At 44.4% G+C, this 17,475-nt stretch overlaps 1 protein-coding gene across 2 annotated transcripts in view; it reads right to left on the bottom strand.

The window, feature by feature from the left end:
- maml3 (mastermind-like transcriptional coactivator 3) overlaps nucleotides 1–17,475 on the bottom strand; it is a 159,131-nt gene that overhangs the window by 67,977 nt on the left and 73,679 nt on the right. For both annotated transcript variants that reach the window (XM_085768653.1, XM_085768743.1), the window contains one exon: nucleotides 15,681–16,625. In XM_085768653.1, coding sequence (XP_085624779.1) covers nucleotides 15,681–16,625 — 945 coding nt within the window. The remainder of the gene's footprint in view (nucleotides 1–15,680; nucleotides 16,626–17,475) is intronic.

Raw genomic sequence — 17,475 nt, 5'->3', positions numbered from 1 at the left:
AAATTCAAAACGTGGTGTGTCCTCAGGTAGAGGACGGACACTTTGTCTGAACAGATGCAAAGTGACATGAAAAGTTATGTACGTAGATACAAACACCTTTACCATGCAACCACACAAAGAAGCTGTGTGTTGACACATAACGTTTCCCTTTTTTTCTCCTTCCTACCCTGAACAAAAGTAGTACAACAGTACGTATGTTGAACTCAGTGAAGTCAGTGCACAGCAGAGAGCAGCATCCTCTACAGCTGAAAGAATCATAAAGGTTGACAGTGTTGGTGGCTGTGCTGCAGCGAGCGAACGCCAATACACTCACTGCAAGTGAAGTCTGTTTAACGGTGTTCATGCCAGACAGTCACTTCCTACAGCAGATGTGACCTGCAAGCTCCTCAAACCGAGAAACCAAAGACTAGATCAGAATCCATCAAAGCCGTCTTGTCCGTAAATCAACAGGAACTGATTCTTCATCATAAATGAAGCGGTTTCCCTGTTTGAACACGGCTACTTTGACTTTGTTTGGAGTATACAGACGGACTAACACACACATCTCTCTCTCTCTGCCTCTTCCGCACTCTCTCCCTCCTTCTCCTCAGTTTTCCCGTCTTCCCTCTGCCACTCTGCTTTCTCTCTTTTCTCAGTATCAGGTACAAGACTGTTGGATTAGGCTCTTTTAAGAGTGGATTAGTTGTGTCGGAGCCGTTTGAGGTAAATTGCACCAAGGAGTCGATCTACCCCCTCCACCACCACAACCGACACCACCTCCTTCCTCCTCCGCTCTAAGACAGAGTCAAAATTCTCAACCTAATCCTCAAAAAGCTTTAACGCACCTCCCCCTGTCCTGCACCCCCCCATGTCTGCCTTCTCCTTCCTGTTTCAGCCTTTCCTCCTTTTTTTACAGCCTACACAGAGGAGGGATAGGTAGGTATAGGGCGGGGTGATGTGATGTGGGGTGGGGATGGCATGTGAATGCAGATACTCCGACAGACGCATGTGGGTGAAGGGTATGACTTTACAAGTCTCAGAAAAACAGAGTAGTTGTGTACACATCCAGTGCCTATTTTAGGCCAGGTGCAGAGAGTCATAGGATCATTGAAAAAGAAAAAAGGGGAATATCCGCACACTGGATTAAAGCTCCCATTTATTGGACAATTGTACAATAAATAGCAGCTTTAAAGGAGAATTCCGGTCATTTTTGACCCCTAAATCGTTGTTGCTATACCTATGGGGGCAATTTTTTCAACCACAACAAACACTCAAAAAACAATCAAATATCTCTGGTACATGACTCGAATCCTTATGACACATCACTGAACTCATATAGTGTACAGTATAAACAGTATAAACTTTGTGTTTTTGCATGTAGTCACTCACCTCAGATAGCCAAACTCTGAACTAGACTATCTGTGGTGAGTGATTACATGCAAAAACACAAAGTTTATACTGTTTATACTGTACACTATATGAGTTCAGTGGTGTCTCGTAAGGATTCCAGTCATGTACCATAGATATTTGATTGTTTTTTGAGTGTTCATTGTGGTTGAAAGAATTGCCCCCATGGGTTAGCGTTGTCGCAAGCGCTAGCGCCGTCTAGTCATGGTGTAACTCTGGTTTGCATCCATCAATTTTAGTCGTGTTTTTTGCTCCCCCCAACACTGGGTGACCATCAGGACAACGATTTAGGGGTCAAGAATGACCGGAATTCTGCTTTAATCCAGTGTGCAGATATTACCCTTTTTCTTTTTTTCACTTTACAAGTCTGACAGCGTGTGTGTATGTGTATGTGTGTGTACACCTGCTGGAGCGTGGCACTAAACAGTGGTGAGTGGTGTTAATGGTAAATGGCGACGTGCGTGTGTGTGTAAGCATCAGACTGAGCAGATGGGGAGGATGGGGTGCATTTTGGGGACAAGGGCGGGGTCACATCTGTGTCTTCCCTTGCATTTGTCTTTGTGTGTGTGTGTGTGTGTGTGTATATGTGTGTGTATCACTTGGCATGGTGGCCACATTTAGAGCCAACAACACAAACAAGGTGATTAGCAAGTGGGGACAAACACATTATTACTCTAAATGAATGGACTGACCTCATACTCTTCATACAGCCGACTGTTTTCCCTCCCCTCTCTCTCTCTCTCTCTCTTTCAACATGCGCAAAAAGTTGTTCTCTGTTAATTCTAGGCTTAAATCCAATTTGTACAACACTGATAGTGTGCTGTTAATACAATCTGCAGCTGAGCCTTCTGCCATATTTATGGCTAAACTATACACAAGTACAACCTGCTTATAGCCTGGAACAATTGGACGGAGACAGGCTGTCGGCGCTGTTTGTGTGCGCACGCTTACACGCGTACACTTGCTACCCCTGCCTACCCCTCGTCTTGGAGCTGCCATTGATTTGGGCTGCAAGGTGCTGTGGGCAATGGTTCCCATGGTAACCAGCAGCCGAGCAAGGCAGTCAAAGTTTAAGCTAGCATGAGGGAAGAGAGAGAGAGAGTGTTTGTGTCTCCCTCTGTGTGTGTGTGCATCACATCGCTGTGTGAGTACTGTTTGTGAGTGTGTTTATAAGAGGAAGAGCAACCAAGCATGCATTTATGTTTCTGTGTGTGTGCGTGTGTGTGTGTGTGTGTGTGTGTGTGTGTGTGTGTGAGGTGCTGGCAGGGTGACAGCAGTCTGTTTAGTATGCAGCCTTCTGACTACATCTCCCTCCCTTTGGCCCACAGACACAGCATAAGAATGATCCCCCCCACCAACACACACACACGGCTGTGGCTGCTCTTCTACATATGCACATATTTACAGTCACATACACACACACACACACACACACACACACACTCAGACACCATGGGCCTGCAGACACACAGTGTCATGACTGGTTTGTGACAAAGTGAGGCCTGCAGGTCAGTAATGCAGATGAGGTTAATACAAGAGAAGGCTTGATTACAGCCACACACACATCCTACAGTGACATTGCTGAGGAGAAGCAGCCTGTTGGTGGAGGTGAGTATTGATATTTCCTCCCCAGCCCTGTGCTCACACCCCCGAGGTGTGTCCAATGGGTGGAGATGTTCTGTCTCAGTGTGTTTTCTCTGGTGCTGTCAGAGGGAACCCAACAGCTTTGGCGGGGTCTGTGTGTGTGTGTGTTATGTTGTAGGGTGGAGGCAGGGGGTGGGGGGGTGGGGGGGTGGTGGGTCCTGGGAATCATTTTCCCCCTGCTGCTGCCAGTGCTGCTCAGACACACATAGATATATAAACACACACGTACCCACTCTTATCTCTGCATCTGCATAATAAACTTACTATCGTGCATGATTAGTGTGTATACAACACACACATAGAAGAATCTTCAATGACTCACATACACACAGTCTTCAATCGAACTGAATCAGATACACACACAGTAAAGCAGTAACTATACATACTATACATTATATATATATATATATATATATATATATACTATATATACATGTGTGTGTGTGTGTGTGTATGTGTATGTATAGGCACACACAGCAGCATACACACATTGATTGGAAGGAGTGAAGAAGAGCTGGGCACTAAGAGCTCCCTCTAAGCACAGGAGAGGCAGAGTGGTTAAGGAGGTAGAGATGGAGGAGAGGAGAGGAGAGAAGAGGAGAGGAGAGGAGAGGAGAGGAGAGGAGAGGAGAGGAGAGGAGAGGAGAGGAGGAGAGGAGGAGGAGGAGGACGAGGAGGAGGATGGGCATCAGGGGCACAGAGAGAGCAGCTTGTCTTGTGTTTGTGGTAACAGGAAGCATCTCAGAGAGCAAATACACACCCGCTGCACTCTAACACCCCTTCACAACCTGACCCCCCACCCTCCCCTCCCGCCCCCACCACCCCCCACCCTCTCTCGATTTTTAGAGGCTCTCTACAGGATCTGAGAGCAGCTCAGCTCAAGCCCTGACACGTGTGCCAGAGAGAGAGAGAGATGGAAGAGTGACAGAGTGAGCAGTGTTAACTTGTGTGTGCGCATGTGTGCAACGCAGGGAGTGTGTGTGTGTGTGTGTGTGTGTGTGTGTGTGTGTGTGTGTGTGTGTGTGTGTTAGGTGGGTGAGGGGGGTTGGGGTGACATGTGAGGGAAGGAGAGAGTTTGGGAAGGTAATTTTTTGTGCTCATGGGGACACGCTGAGGGAGGAGAGAGAAGTGACTTGAACCTGGTCTGTGAGGTCTTCTCTTCTTCTCTCTTTCTCTCTCACTTGTCATCCTTTCATTCTCCTTAAAGCCTCCCCTCCTTGTTAACATGTCCGCATCATGTCTGTATAAGACACAGGAGTGAAATAACCACTCAATGCCATGACAAGTAGGCCAATGACAGTCTCATAAAAACAGATAAAGACGACCATGGACTCAAACGGACCAATCCTGTTAACTTGAGGGGATGTGACCTCGGACAAAATCAACCTGAGTTTGCATTAGCTCCATCACACTAATACTATTTAAACCAAATGCTGCTAAAACAAAAACAACATACATAAACAAAAATTGCTACTGTACATGTGCTGAATGGTCTGATATTGTCTATTTTAGTACAGAGGCTCAAACATGTGGCTGAACTTCTCTGATGTTTCCTCCACTGCCTCCTCTGTCTTCATGCCCTCTGCTCTGTCACCTGTTAAAACCTGTGCAGGCCTCATCCTGAATGTCTCAATGAGAAGTACCAGCACACATGTGGGAAACCCACACTGAACAATATATTAATCACAACAAACTATTTCTACATAGTTGATGTCGATGTAGTCATCTGGAAGCGAACTTAAATACCAAAAGGGTAACACTTTCTATGAAGACCACCTCTATAGTGCATTATGAGCGCATTCATAGTGCATTATAATGCTAATCATAATCAGTCATAATGCACTATGACTACACTCATAAACACACATAAAGCTTTATGATGCACTATATCAACAGTTATAAATCTAGTTTATAATGATTTATAAATCCAAGTGCCTTATGAGTGCTCTTGACTGGTTGACTGATGGGGTTTATAATACATTATACCCGTCTATACACACACCTAACAATCAACTGTTATAAGGACTCATAGGATGCTATAATATTCCATGAAGGATCATAAGTTATCAATGTATGCTTTAAGTAAAGTGAAGTTTATATGGATGCATCTATAATGCAGCATACCTCACCATAATGTTTCATTGTTGGTGTTAAGTAAAGTGTAACACATGTGCATGCATTTAAAAGAATCTATGATGCATCCTAAGTCATTACTGTATGTCAGATACCAAAGTATAGATAATTACATTAAGATTTGTCTGCTTAGGAATATGACATTAAAGCCGGGTTTCAACTTCCTTGAAATGACAATAAATCATCCAGAGATGAATATCAAAGCTTTTGCACTCTATACATTGATCATGAGATTATGGTAAATCTGTAAAAGAAATACAACAATTTATTCACAGTAACTTTTTTTTATTTATCACCTTTTTCAACGATAACAATCATGGTCTAAGTTATGTATTAATTGGAATATGAAAGTAACTGCATAAAAAACTTAACTGCCATTTTATGTTCAACCTAAAAAGTTGGAGGTCAAATGTGAATATAGAATAATAAACAAACAGTTGGTCTAATCTCTCATCAGAGGAGGCTGGGCAGGAGATGGTTTCCTGGTTTCATCATCATCACAGCTCCATGATGTCCTTCTTCTGTTGGCACCGGTCACTCCGTTTTCAGTGTGGCTCCTTAGAATTACAGTAAAACACAAAAACTTAAGTTTAAACATGAATGGAGAGGCGCATGACTGTCAGCAGTAAATGACAACCCCCCACCTATATATTGTGCATCAGTACAGTATGATACCAGCAAGATAACAAGTTGATGGATAAACATGGGGAGTTTGCAGTATATTATATATAGACCGATCCTACCGGTTGATTGTTCTGCTAACATGACGCTCTGGTCTTTAGATGCTAAACCGTATTTATCCCGGTCCGGTGCAAGCCTGAGACCAGAGCTACGGTCAGCATGGCTAACATGGAGCTAACACGAAGCTAACACGAAGCTAACGGCCAGCTAGCCGTGTAGTGAATCAGTTATTCAAGTTGACAAGTCTCATGTTCTTCGGTCCAAACACACAGGAGAACACGCAGAAGAGCAATCGGTGCTATTCTGGAATATACAACAAATTAAATATGATTAAAACATATTCAGAAAAATAAAATCACTCACCGTATCGAGATATCAGCTCCTCCGGTCGTTAGCATCGTCGGACGAGTTGTTTCAGACCGGAAGTCTATGTCCGGTTTGCGTAAAAGGAGCGGGAGGTTCTCTCGTTTCCATTTCCCTGTGTTTACAACTCGTCCGACGATGCTAACGACCGGAGGAGCTGATATCTCGATTCGGTGAGTAAATTTATTTTTCTGAATATGTTTTAATCATATTTAATTTGTTGTATATTCCAGAATAGCACTGATTGCTCTTCTGCGTGTTCTCATGTGTGTTTTGACTGAAGAACATGAGACTTGTCAACGTGAATAACTGATTCACTACACGGCTAGCTGGCCGTTAGCTTCGTGTTAGCTTCGTGTTAGCTCCATGTTAGCCATGCTGACCGTAGCTCTGGTCTCAGGCTTGCACCGGACCGGGATAAATACGGTTTAGCATCTAATGACCAGAGCGTCATGTTAGCAGAACAATCAACCGGTAGGATCGGTCTATATATAATATACTGCAAACTCCCCATGTTTATCCATCAACTTGTTATCTTGCTGGTATCATACTGTACTGATGCACAATATATAGGTGGGGGGTTGTCATTTACTGCTGACAGTCATGCGCCTCTCCATTCATGTTTAAACTTAAGTTTTTGTGTTTTACCGTAATTCTAAGGAGCCACACTGAAAACGGAGTGACCGGTGCCAACAGAAGAAGGACATTATGGAGCTGTGATGATGATGAAACCAGGAAACCATCTCCTGCCCAGCCTCCTCTGATGAGAGATTAGACCAACTGTTTGTTTATTATTCTATATTCACATTTGACCTCCAACTTTTTAGGTTGAACATAAAATGGCAGTTAAGTTTTTTATGCAGTTACTTTCATATTCCAATTAATACATAACTTAGACCATGATTGTTATCGTTGAAAAAGGTGATAAATAAAAAAAAGTTACTGTGAATAAATTGTTGTATTTCTTTTACAGATTTACCATAATCTCATGATCAATGTATAGAGTGCAAAAGCTTTGATATTCATCTCTGGATGATTTATTGTCATTTCAAGGAAGTTGAAACCTGACTTTAATGTCATATTCCTAAGCAGACAAATCTTAATGTAATTATCTATACTTTGGTATCTGACATACAGTAATGACTTAGGATGCATCATAGATTCTTTTAAATGCATGCACATGTGTTACACTTTACTTAACACCAACAATGAAACATTATGGTGAGGTATGCTGCATTATAGATGCATCCATATAAACTTCACTTTACTTAAAGCATACATTGATAACTTATGATCCTTCATGGAATATTATAGCATCCTATAAGTCCTTATAACAGTTGATTGTTAGGTGTGTGTATAGACGGGTATAATGTATTATAAACCCCATCAGTCAGTCTGTAGTTTATAACCAGTCAAGAGCACTCATAAGGCCCTTGGATTTATAAATCATTATAAACTAGATTTATAACTGTTGATATAGTGCATCATAAAGCTTTATGTGTGTTTATGAGTGTAGTCATAGTGCATTATGACTGATTATGATGAGCATTATAATGCACTATGAATGCGCTCATAATGCACTATAGAGGTGGTCTTCATAGAAAGTGTTACCAAAAAAAGAAAAAAGGTAACACTTTACCTGATGCCTCTATAACTCTATAACGCATTATAACCATACTAAGTTATAAAATGCTTTATAACAACAATCATAACACACATTTTATCATGACTTAAGGTCAGGTATTATAATACGCTATCATTATAAACACTCATAAGGCTTTATAACAATAAGCATAATACATTATAGAGCAGTGTAACTATTATAATACTTGACCTTATAAGCCATTATAAAATGCTCTATGATGTGTTATGCTTATTGTTATAAAGCCTTATGATAATTTATGAGTGTTTATAATGATAGTTATACACGTTTATAAGTCAATTATAACACATTATAACTATATAATGCATTATCGATGTGGGAATTGTCAGCAAGTTACTAACAATTATAACGTATTATAATACCTGACCTTATAAGTCATGATGATTATTGTTATAAAGCATTACTGTATGATCATTTATGAGTGTTTATAACTATAGTTATACAGTGCTATAACTGCATTATAACTCATAAGTATGTTATAATGCATTATAGAGATAGGCATCAAATAAAGTGTTACCAAAAAGTCTAACAAAAATTTACTGTTATTATTAGATATTTAATCTTTTCACAGTGTATGTGTCATTTATTGGTATTCATCAAGTCCCCCATGAAGCACAAGGTTACTTCTTCCAGGGAGCCTTGATCAACAGATTTGTTTACCTGATAATATCATGTAAATAAATGTCAGCATGTGCAATTTCCTACTGTGGTTCAAAGAGGACCACGATGCTTGTGATTCATACGAAATGTAATGATGAGTGTGAGTCTGTAGTTCAATTTTGTAAGTGGTAATACATTTCCATGTACATATAAGAATAATCTAATACTGATATCAACAAGCTTTGAAAAATGTTCTTTTTGGGCTTCAAATGGAAATAGTTCCTTTAAGCTGAGAAAGAGACCCATGCACACTTCATCGTTACATTAAAGTCAACCTTTCATCAAGCTATAATGTTGTAGCTCGCTAGTTCTGCCCCTGGCAAATCTGCAACTGTTTTTCGTTTACTCTCATCTTCTCAGAGAATTTACACCACCTCGAAAATTTTCCTTCACGTTCTGTCCCAACACAGCTTACATCAGCTACGTTTTCAAAGTGATCCACTAGTTTCCCATCGGATCGAAAATACTTCCCAAATTTCGAACAGAAAATAACAGACAGATGTCTTTTTAAAAGAAAATATTTGGCATTGATGTACTGCAGTCTTATTAAGAGACCATTATATGTGTTTATGTTACACTGGCCAATAAGGTGAGCTTCAGTTTGTGAAGACAGCAGTGTGTGTTTGTGTGTGTGTGTGTGTGTAGTCTGTCCCCCCTGAGACCCAATGGAGGTCAGAGCTCTCGGGACAGAGAGGATGATGAGAGAGACTTTACCTCAGGAAAGAGAGGGGAAAACAAAAAGGGCTTTAGCAAAGTGTGTGTATGCCAGTGGGTGTTTTTAAAGTGAGCTTATTTGTTATTTGTGTGTGTGCATGTGCGTGTGAGAGGGGGCTGGTGTCGTGACTCATGGGGCTATTAGCACCGGTGTCTCGGCTCCTTTGTGCACTGCAGTTGGTGTGCGACACAATAATCTCCCACAGTACATGCAAGAGCACACACACATGTGCTCACTTTGCAACACATTTCATTCACGCACACACACACATGCACACACACTCAAATCTGCTGCTCCAATTCATCAGGTTGACACTAGAAGTCCTCCACTGATGCCAACACCTGTCAATCCACTCGCATCCAATCATCACTCAGATAATCCCAAAGACCCGCCCCCACGGTTTTCTGGCTCCACACAGCTGCATGCGGGCTTGTGCAACAAGCCACATCCGTCTCCCTGCTGCACACACGCGCACACACACACACACACACACACCCCACCACCACGTCACACGCAGACAATCACACAAATATCTTCCACAGACTCATGCACACGCCTTTGCTCCCCCACTTGCTGCTTCCACTGAGACATCCACCACTGTGGCGACGGTAACCGCGACAACGGGCATAAATTAGCGTCATGGCGATATGCAAAGCAAGGCAACAATTAAAGCTTGACTAACGAGCTTTTGAGGAGTGAGGCTGAAGTTTCCCCAAGCAGCTGCTAACTGGATTAGCCTACACACACACACACACACACACACACACACACACACACACACACATACACACACACACTCACACACACAGACAGAGGGAGAAACAGAGAGGGGATAGAGGAGAGAGCAGAGAGACACACACATACACACACAAATACACACACTGGCCTAATGTACATGTACAGTAGGGGTGTGTATTGGCAAGGACCTCACGATACGATACATATCGCGATACTTGGGTCACGATACGATATATTGCGATATCCAAATTGTGCGATATATTGCGATATTACATAGTTTGCTGAAAAACTAAGAATGTATTATGCATCTTAAAATCCGAGTTGTAGGCCTATATTTACATTAAATGATAGTAGTAATTCATCACCAAATGAAAACTTTGTTAACATCTGTGTTTTCTAATAAGACAAACTTCTCAGTCTGTTTACCTCACTTCAATCTTTTGTATTGATGCAAAATGGGCAAATATATGCATCTGACAAATTGTTTGTATTTCATACTAGTTCAAATTAATTAAATACAAACATGTAGATAGATGCACTCCTACAAGTAAAAATAAAATTAAATATGTAGTTTTACATTTAAATAAAAATGTTAAATTGAAAATGAAATAACCTTATTATCTGAGACTGACATAACCTGCTGTATATTTACACTCCTGCGCTTCCACGTCCTGTCTGGCAATAAAGGCTGCAGTCACACACAGACACTGGCAGTGAGAGACACTCGTCCGTCACACAAACACAACAAACAGCTGTGGATTTCCACGTGTGCTGAGCAGTGAGCGGAACCTACCACGGCATCTCGCACCACAACAACACCAGCTCCCGTTAGCTTAGCGTCTAGCGGAGCCTGTCGGCTCTACAGTCCATGGTCAGCTCTGTAGCATTAGCTCCTCCAGCTGGGCTGCAGCGCTCGCGGTGCTCCGGTTCTACCTGGTTTCCGTGACAACGTGAACACAACGTGAACACAGCGGCTCCTCCGCTACACTGAGAAGCTCTGAACAGTCTGCAGTAATCCGTGTTGTTGTAATCCGTGTTGTTGACGAGGGAGCGGACGCTTGTTGTCTGTAACAACATCTATTGCACGTCTGTCCGTCCTGGGTGAGGGATCCCTCCTCTGTTGCTCACCCTGAGGTTTCTCCGACTTTTCCCTGTTAAAAGGGTTTTCCATGGAGTTTTTCCTCAGTCGATGTGAGGGTCTAAGGACAGAGGATGTTGTTACGATGCCATGTAAAGCCCTTTGAGACAAACTGTTTGTAAAAACGGGCTATACAAATAAAATTGCCTTGCCCTTGCCTTGGCATGAGTGCAGGCGCTGTTAGCGTGTGTGGATTAGCATGTAGCTCGGCACAGACGCCGCCTGGCTTGCCCCGTTTAGGTGATCTGACAAGCCGCCTGAGGTGACGCCTCAGTGGGGTTGCACCAGGTGCAGCCCCGGTCTCTCCTGGTCCTCCACAGCGTAGAAAGTCGAGCTCATCCAGCACACTGCACTGGGGTTTGCTTTGCTACGGAGGAGTATCAGTCGGTGTCGGTCGCACTGTGGCACATTCTACACTTTATAAAACATGTGCAGCATATGTTTGATTTAAACACTGATGGTGCTTTCCTGATCTCTTCCTCTGATGCCTCCAACAACGCCATCTACTGGACTGAACAAGCAACTACTACTTTAGTACCAAAACAAATAAATTCACCTTTTTTTTTCATCTCAATTTATATAATAAAATATCGATACTTGGCGTCCTTGTATCGATACAGTATCGCCGTTCAAAATATCGCGATATTGTGCCGTATCGATATTTTCTTACACCCCTAATGTACAGTAGCTAAAGCAGACAAAGAAGCCACAGCTCGTATCGGCTTCACCACAAACATCATGACCAAGCCCCAACCTCAGAACAAGAACCGGTGACCAGTTATTAGCGATGGGATCAGCAGCCAGCAGTCGTCTCAACGTTATGACATGAGTCCTCGGTGCTTCAAACTCATCTTCAATTTGATCTCATCTACACACCTGTAAAGCTTGGTGAGCTATGGCAGTGAGAAAATCTGTCCACAAACACAGAAAACCCTGAGTGCTGCGTGCGCTCGCTCTCTTGACTTACCAGGTGAAAACCATACCAGCCACTTTCTGTCATGGCTGGTAAATATACAGTATGTCAACACGACTATATTATAAACCTTTACTTTCTTGGCTGAGCTTTGACAGCTGTCAGTACATGAAGCAGACATAAAGTAGGTCCAGACAAGCCTCTGTTAAGTGAACATCTCAAGTATAATTATTGTTAGAAGTCATTAGGTGTGAACTGAAGGTGTTGTGTAAACACAGTACAGAGTGCAATGGGAGAAGGAAACCAACAGGCTAACAGGGTTTCTAGGGCAGAAAGGAAATGTTATTGAACCATGAGGTCTCTACAGTATGTGTTAACTCCTGTAACGGTGATGAAGGTGTTGCCACTGGTTACTCAGCAATATGTTAGTTTTGTTTTCTTGTTTTGTTTTGTTTTGGGGGGGGGGGGGGGGCTTGAATATGTCTAGAAGTCGTAATTAATAACAATTGTTTGTTACATTTGGCATATCTTGTCACTACTTCCAGGATTTCTCACCTTAACATACTGAAGAATTTTGCAGATCTGTGTCCTATGTGTGTACAATTCAGGCGCAGATGGTTTGAAAACTCTAATATTAGAAAGCTGATTTGCCAAGACCTCTTTTTACAACTGACATATACTGCCAATTGGCATTCAATTCATTATGACCCACCTCAGTAGCAGCACTTGCAGTTAGGTGACTTCAGTGCTAAAATCCTTTTCCATTAAACAGCACTCTAGAGATTTTGTGTAGCACTTCAGAAAACTTGTGGGGGGGGGCTTATGAGAAATACATTTACCAATATATGAGAGCAGAAGAAGCTGCAATATTGTGACTTCCAATCCTTGGTGTGACCAAGCTCACGAAGGCACTACACTTCCCATGATGCCATCTGAAGATGTATGGTTTTAGACTCTCTCTTTCTCTCTTTCTCAGGTGAATGCAAAAATTCAACTTCAACTTTGCTGTGGTCTCTCTGATGTCCAAGCCAATATAACTCTGAAGACATCACTATGACATCATATTTCAACCAGAATCACAGGAGATATTTATATTGCTATATATTTTTAGCCATCATTATCCTTTAAATATACAGTAAAGACAATCTGCACCAATTTATACATATTAAAATAATGCTTTACACTGATTTGCTCATTTTATCTGAGACTATACACTGAGAATAAACTCACCTACAGATTATTATTGTGCTAAATGTATATAGAATAGAGGGTATGCGTTTACGTCACGTTGGCCTCGGCAACGCCCCGTTCGATCGGACTGAGTGGCAAAACAAGCGTTCCTCAACGTGCTGGCGGATAGCGATGGACTCATAAACTGGATAAAATATCTTATATGAAAACAAATTGATGTCAAAAAGAATCGACAACCAGCTCCCCAAAACCGTCTGCTCCACGGACACTTCCTGTAACACACAGTGTGACCGCGGCACCTGCAGAGTGACTGACAGGCTCACTGTTAATGTGCAGAGGGACGAGATTACAGCTGTTAGGCTACTGTCGTCCTGACAGTGACTCCCGACACTAAAACACGAGCTGCTTTTATTCTGAAAAACTCTGACCAGTCAAACTGTAGGATGTGTTAGAGGACTAATTTATCTGTCTAAACATCATAACTACGACACCTGAAACGGTAAACACAGCTGATCGATCGAAAAAAATGACCGCTCCAGTGAATTTACTTTCCGTCATTGAGAACAGGTTCTTGAATGTAACTCGGTCAAAGTGAGACGTATCCTCAAGATTTTTAGCAGCTCTGTTAGGTCATGCATGCTTTACATGCTGGCAAAGCTAGACATGTCAGACTTGTGTGGGCTCGGAGAAAATCGCTTCGTTACTTGCTCGTTTTTGAACTTTGGCGGCTCTGCCACTCGTCTTTTTGCCACTCAGTGGACGTTCCACAGCGACTTCCGAGTACCGTGACGTCATGTGCATACCCTCTATAGAGAGTATTTTGCATTTCAGACACTCCATCCTGTATTGCTCACTTATTTCTCTCTTACCAGGCCCTTGACTTTCTTTTTAATATGCTCCATCCTCACTCTACGATAAATCTCTTTCTGCATTTGCCTTTCTCCTTTAAGTCGTTCTTTCTCTGCTGTGCACATCCCTCTCCTCTCTCTCTCTCTCTCTCTCTCTCTCTCTCTCCTCCCGGTCTCCAATTCTCCTCTGCTCACTCAAATAAATCTCTCCACCCCTCGTTCCCCGTACACCCATCGCCTCCTAAATCTATGAAACCCACACAAACATATATGTGCACGGACTCGCGCTCTCTCACTCGCGCACACAAACACACAGCCCTCCAGGCAGGAGCCACAAAGGCCCCATATTAATAAATCTGCTCCTTTATTGGTGCTGAGTGTCTCTGGCAGAGGGAGAAAGAGAGTGAGAGAGACGGGCAGGGGTGGGGGGCAGAGGAAGGAGAAAGGAGGAGGAGCTGGACAGGAGATGCAGAGATCACCAGAGGGGAGGAGGGGGAGGAGGAGGGGGTGATGGACTGTAGCCATATCATAAACACAGGGGAGGCAGATAGAAAGATAAAGAGAGAAGGAGACAACGCTGACAAGTGCATCATCGACACACACACACACACACACACACACACACACACACACACACACACACACACACACACACACACACACACACACACACACACACACACACACACACACACACACACACACACACACACACACACACACACACACAGACCAGCAGCGAGCAACACGCGCTTTCTCTTGACGATAATACAACGGCCCTGAGCTAATGAGCATCACCATGAGAAGACACACACACTCACTCGTGTGTGTGTGCTTTTATTCGTTAAGTTATCGTCCACCCACACCTCCATAGCATCCTCTGTCCGCTGGATTTTTAAAGACACCTGACACCTGGCTGAAGCACTGGAGCGTAGGGAGTGGGCTGTGGCGAGTGGCTGGGCTGAGGAAACAAACTGCCCGGGGTGGGCTCTGGGTAATGACAGCAGCTAGCTTGGCTTAGCGCTCCAATCTCAGCCATCAGTCAGCTGTGACAGATTGGGGATATGAGCAAAGGAGCCGTTTAGCTTTGGTGTTTGGCGTGGTGTGTGAGTGCATGCGCTTGTGTGTCTGGGGGGGGTTGGGGGGGGCTATCAGTGCTGCTAGTGTTGCAGAGGCATCAATACACTCTCGACAGGCCATTTTCCTATGTCTATTCCCAGCCCTGGCTTGTTGCTGGGGCAACTACCGCCATTTTACCTTCCTTGACTGCACCTCTGGAACATTTTTATAAAGCAGCAAATCTATTTGCTGTAATCTCTTCCCAGTCATCTGTTAAAAATAAACTTTACACCTATTATTATATCAGAACCATTATGGAGGAGCTCCAGTGGACGGCCTGTGTTTCACACGGCTCCCAGAGGACTAACGGCCAAACACTACGTGGTGTTGCGTTCTCCTCCCAAGGTCGCAGGCTGAGTGCTCTGTAACACCGCCACCCTTCAACACGGCACTCGTGTCCTCAAGACCTGCTCCACAGCGACCCCGGAGTCAGACCGGGCCGAGCTGGATTCAAAATGACAACGGAGGACGGCAAGTGGTTCTCTTACCTGTCCGTGAGGCTGCATGGTGCTGTAGGGGATGTTCTGATTCAACACCTTCTGCTTCATCAGCAACATCCTCTTCTGCTCCTCGCTCAGGTGGGCCGTCTGCCCCGGGATCGGCCCCTGGGTCTGCCCCGGCCCCGCTCCCTGGCCACCGCCGCCTCCCCCGCCGCCCATGTAGGGGGGCATCATGGGGTTCTTGACCTGACCGTTCCCTCCCATGGGCGGAGTCATCCTCTGGCCTATGTGGTCCACCCCGCTGCCGCTGAAGTGACTCAGCGGTTTGGTGTTGTTGTAGGACAGCATGGCCGCCGTCTGCTGCTGCTGCTGCTGCTGCTTGGTCAGGGCGTTGGGGTTGATGCTGTTGGGCTGCTGCTGACCCATCATGCCCATGTGGTTGTGAGGGAGGTAGTTGCTCATGGGTGCTTTGGGCCCGTTGTTGGGAGCCATCCCAGCCACTAGAGGGCCCTGTGGGGTGTTAAAGGCTTGCGGTGGGTACATCATGGGGCTGTTGGGTTTGTCCTGGTTGAAGGGGCCCGAGTTGTAGGGGCTGGTCGGAGCGCCAGCCGGGGACCAGTTGGCCGCTTGTTGCTGCTGCTGTTTCTGCTGCAGCAGCTTCGCACGTTGCTGAGCCATCGCTTTCAGCTGCTCCGCCGGAGAGAGTTCGGGCGTCACCGGCCCCACGGGCTGACCCCCGGGGGCCACCCCGGCCGCCCCGGTCCCCGTTCCCGCCTGACTGACCCCTGGGCCCGGGTTCATCATGTATCCGTTCCCAGGCCGAGAGACTGCTTGTGTCTGAGCCTGGGTCGGGGTTTGAGGGGAACGGGCCACGCAATTGTGCAATGGTGAACCTGACGCCATGGCGACGGCTGGAGACTGCTGCAGCGGTTGCTGTGGAGGCGTTCCATTGGCAGTGGTGGCAAACTGCGGGCCGGATGATGATGGTCGGACCTGAGCAGACGGGTCCAAACACAAACAAATGACTTTAACGCCAGGGTAGGCAGGATTGGTTTTGAAAACAAGCCTACAGGTCCCGGTGTCTTTGACCAATCAAATCTATTCTGGTCTGGGGGTTCTTGATTGGTTGAAGGGCCGGCTGTTCTCTGTCCTAATAAATCGGGAGGACAGAATAGGGCCAGCCCCTCAACCAATCAGGAACCCCCAGACCAGAATAGACTTGATTGGTCAAAGATACTGGCAGCAGGTTTTTCAGGCTGCTGCACAAAGATACATGGAGAAACACTGTGATCGCCCCAAATACACAGACCTTTCCTTACTGATAGCGGAAAACACAATTTTCTTTTAAAAAGTTAATGGGATAGTTCAACATTTTGGCAAATTGGCCCATTGCCATAATCCCTATAGTCATAGCAGTAGGTTTGTTACCTTTAATTGTCGGTGCAAGCTATTTTTAGAATGGCAGAGCAGAGCCGTGAGCTGCTCAGAGCTACACTACAGAGGCTAATGGGATTTCTTGGTTTCCCTCATCAAACTCATCAAATACACAATCCAACAACTCCACAACGCTCTGGTGGACAATTTTGTGACCTGCACATTCACCACGCTATGAGATAATAACGAAACGTTATGAGACAGAGTCGTTTTCGAGGCAAATACAGAGACTGCTTGATGAAAAACTGCCCCTGAAGGCAACGTGCATCAGCAGCTTTGCATGAATTTACCTCGAAAACAACTCTGTCTCGTAACGTTAGGTTATTATCTCATAGCGTGGTGAATGTGCAGGTCACAACTTGTCCACGAGAGCGTTTGAGTTGTTAGATTGTGTATTTTATGAGTTTGA

The sequence above is a fragment of the Trachurus japonicus genome, chromosome 1 (assembly GCF_045865225.1).
Source record: "Trachurus japonicus isolate A0001 chromosome 1, Traja_1.0".
NCBI classification, from domain to species: Eukaryota; Metazoa; Chordata; class Actinopteri; order Carangiformes; family Carangidae; genus Trachurus; species Trachurus japonicus.
This window is presented reverse-complemented; position numbering and strand designations above follow the sequence as displayed.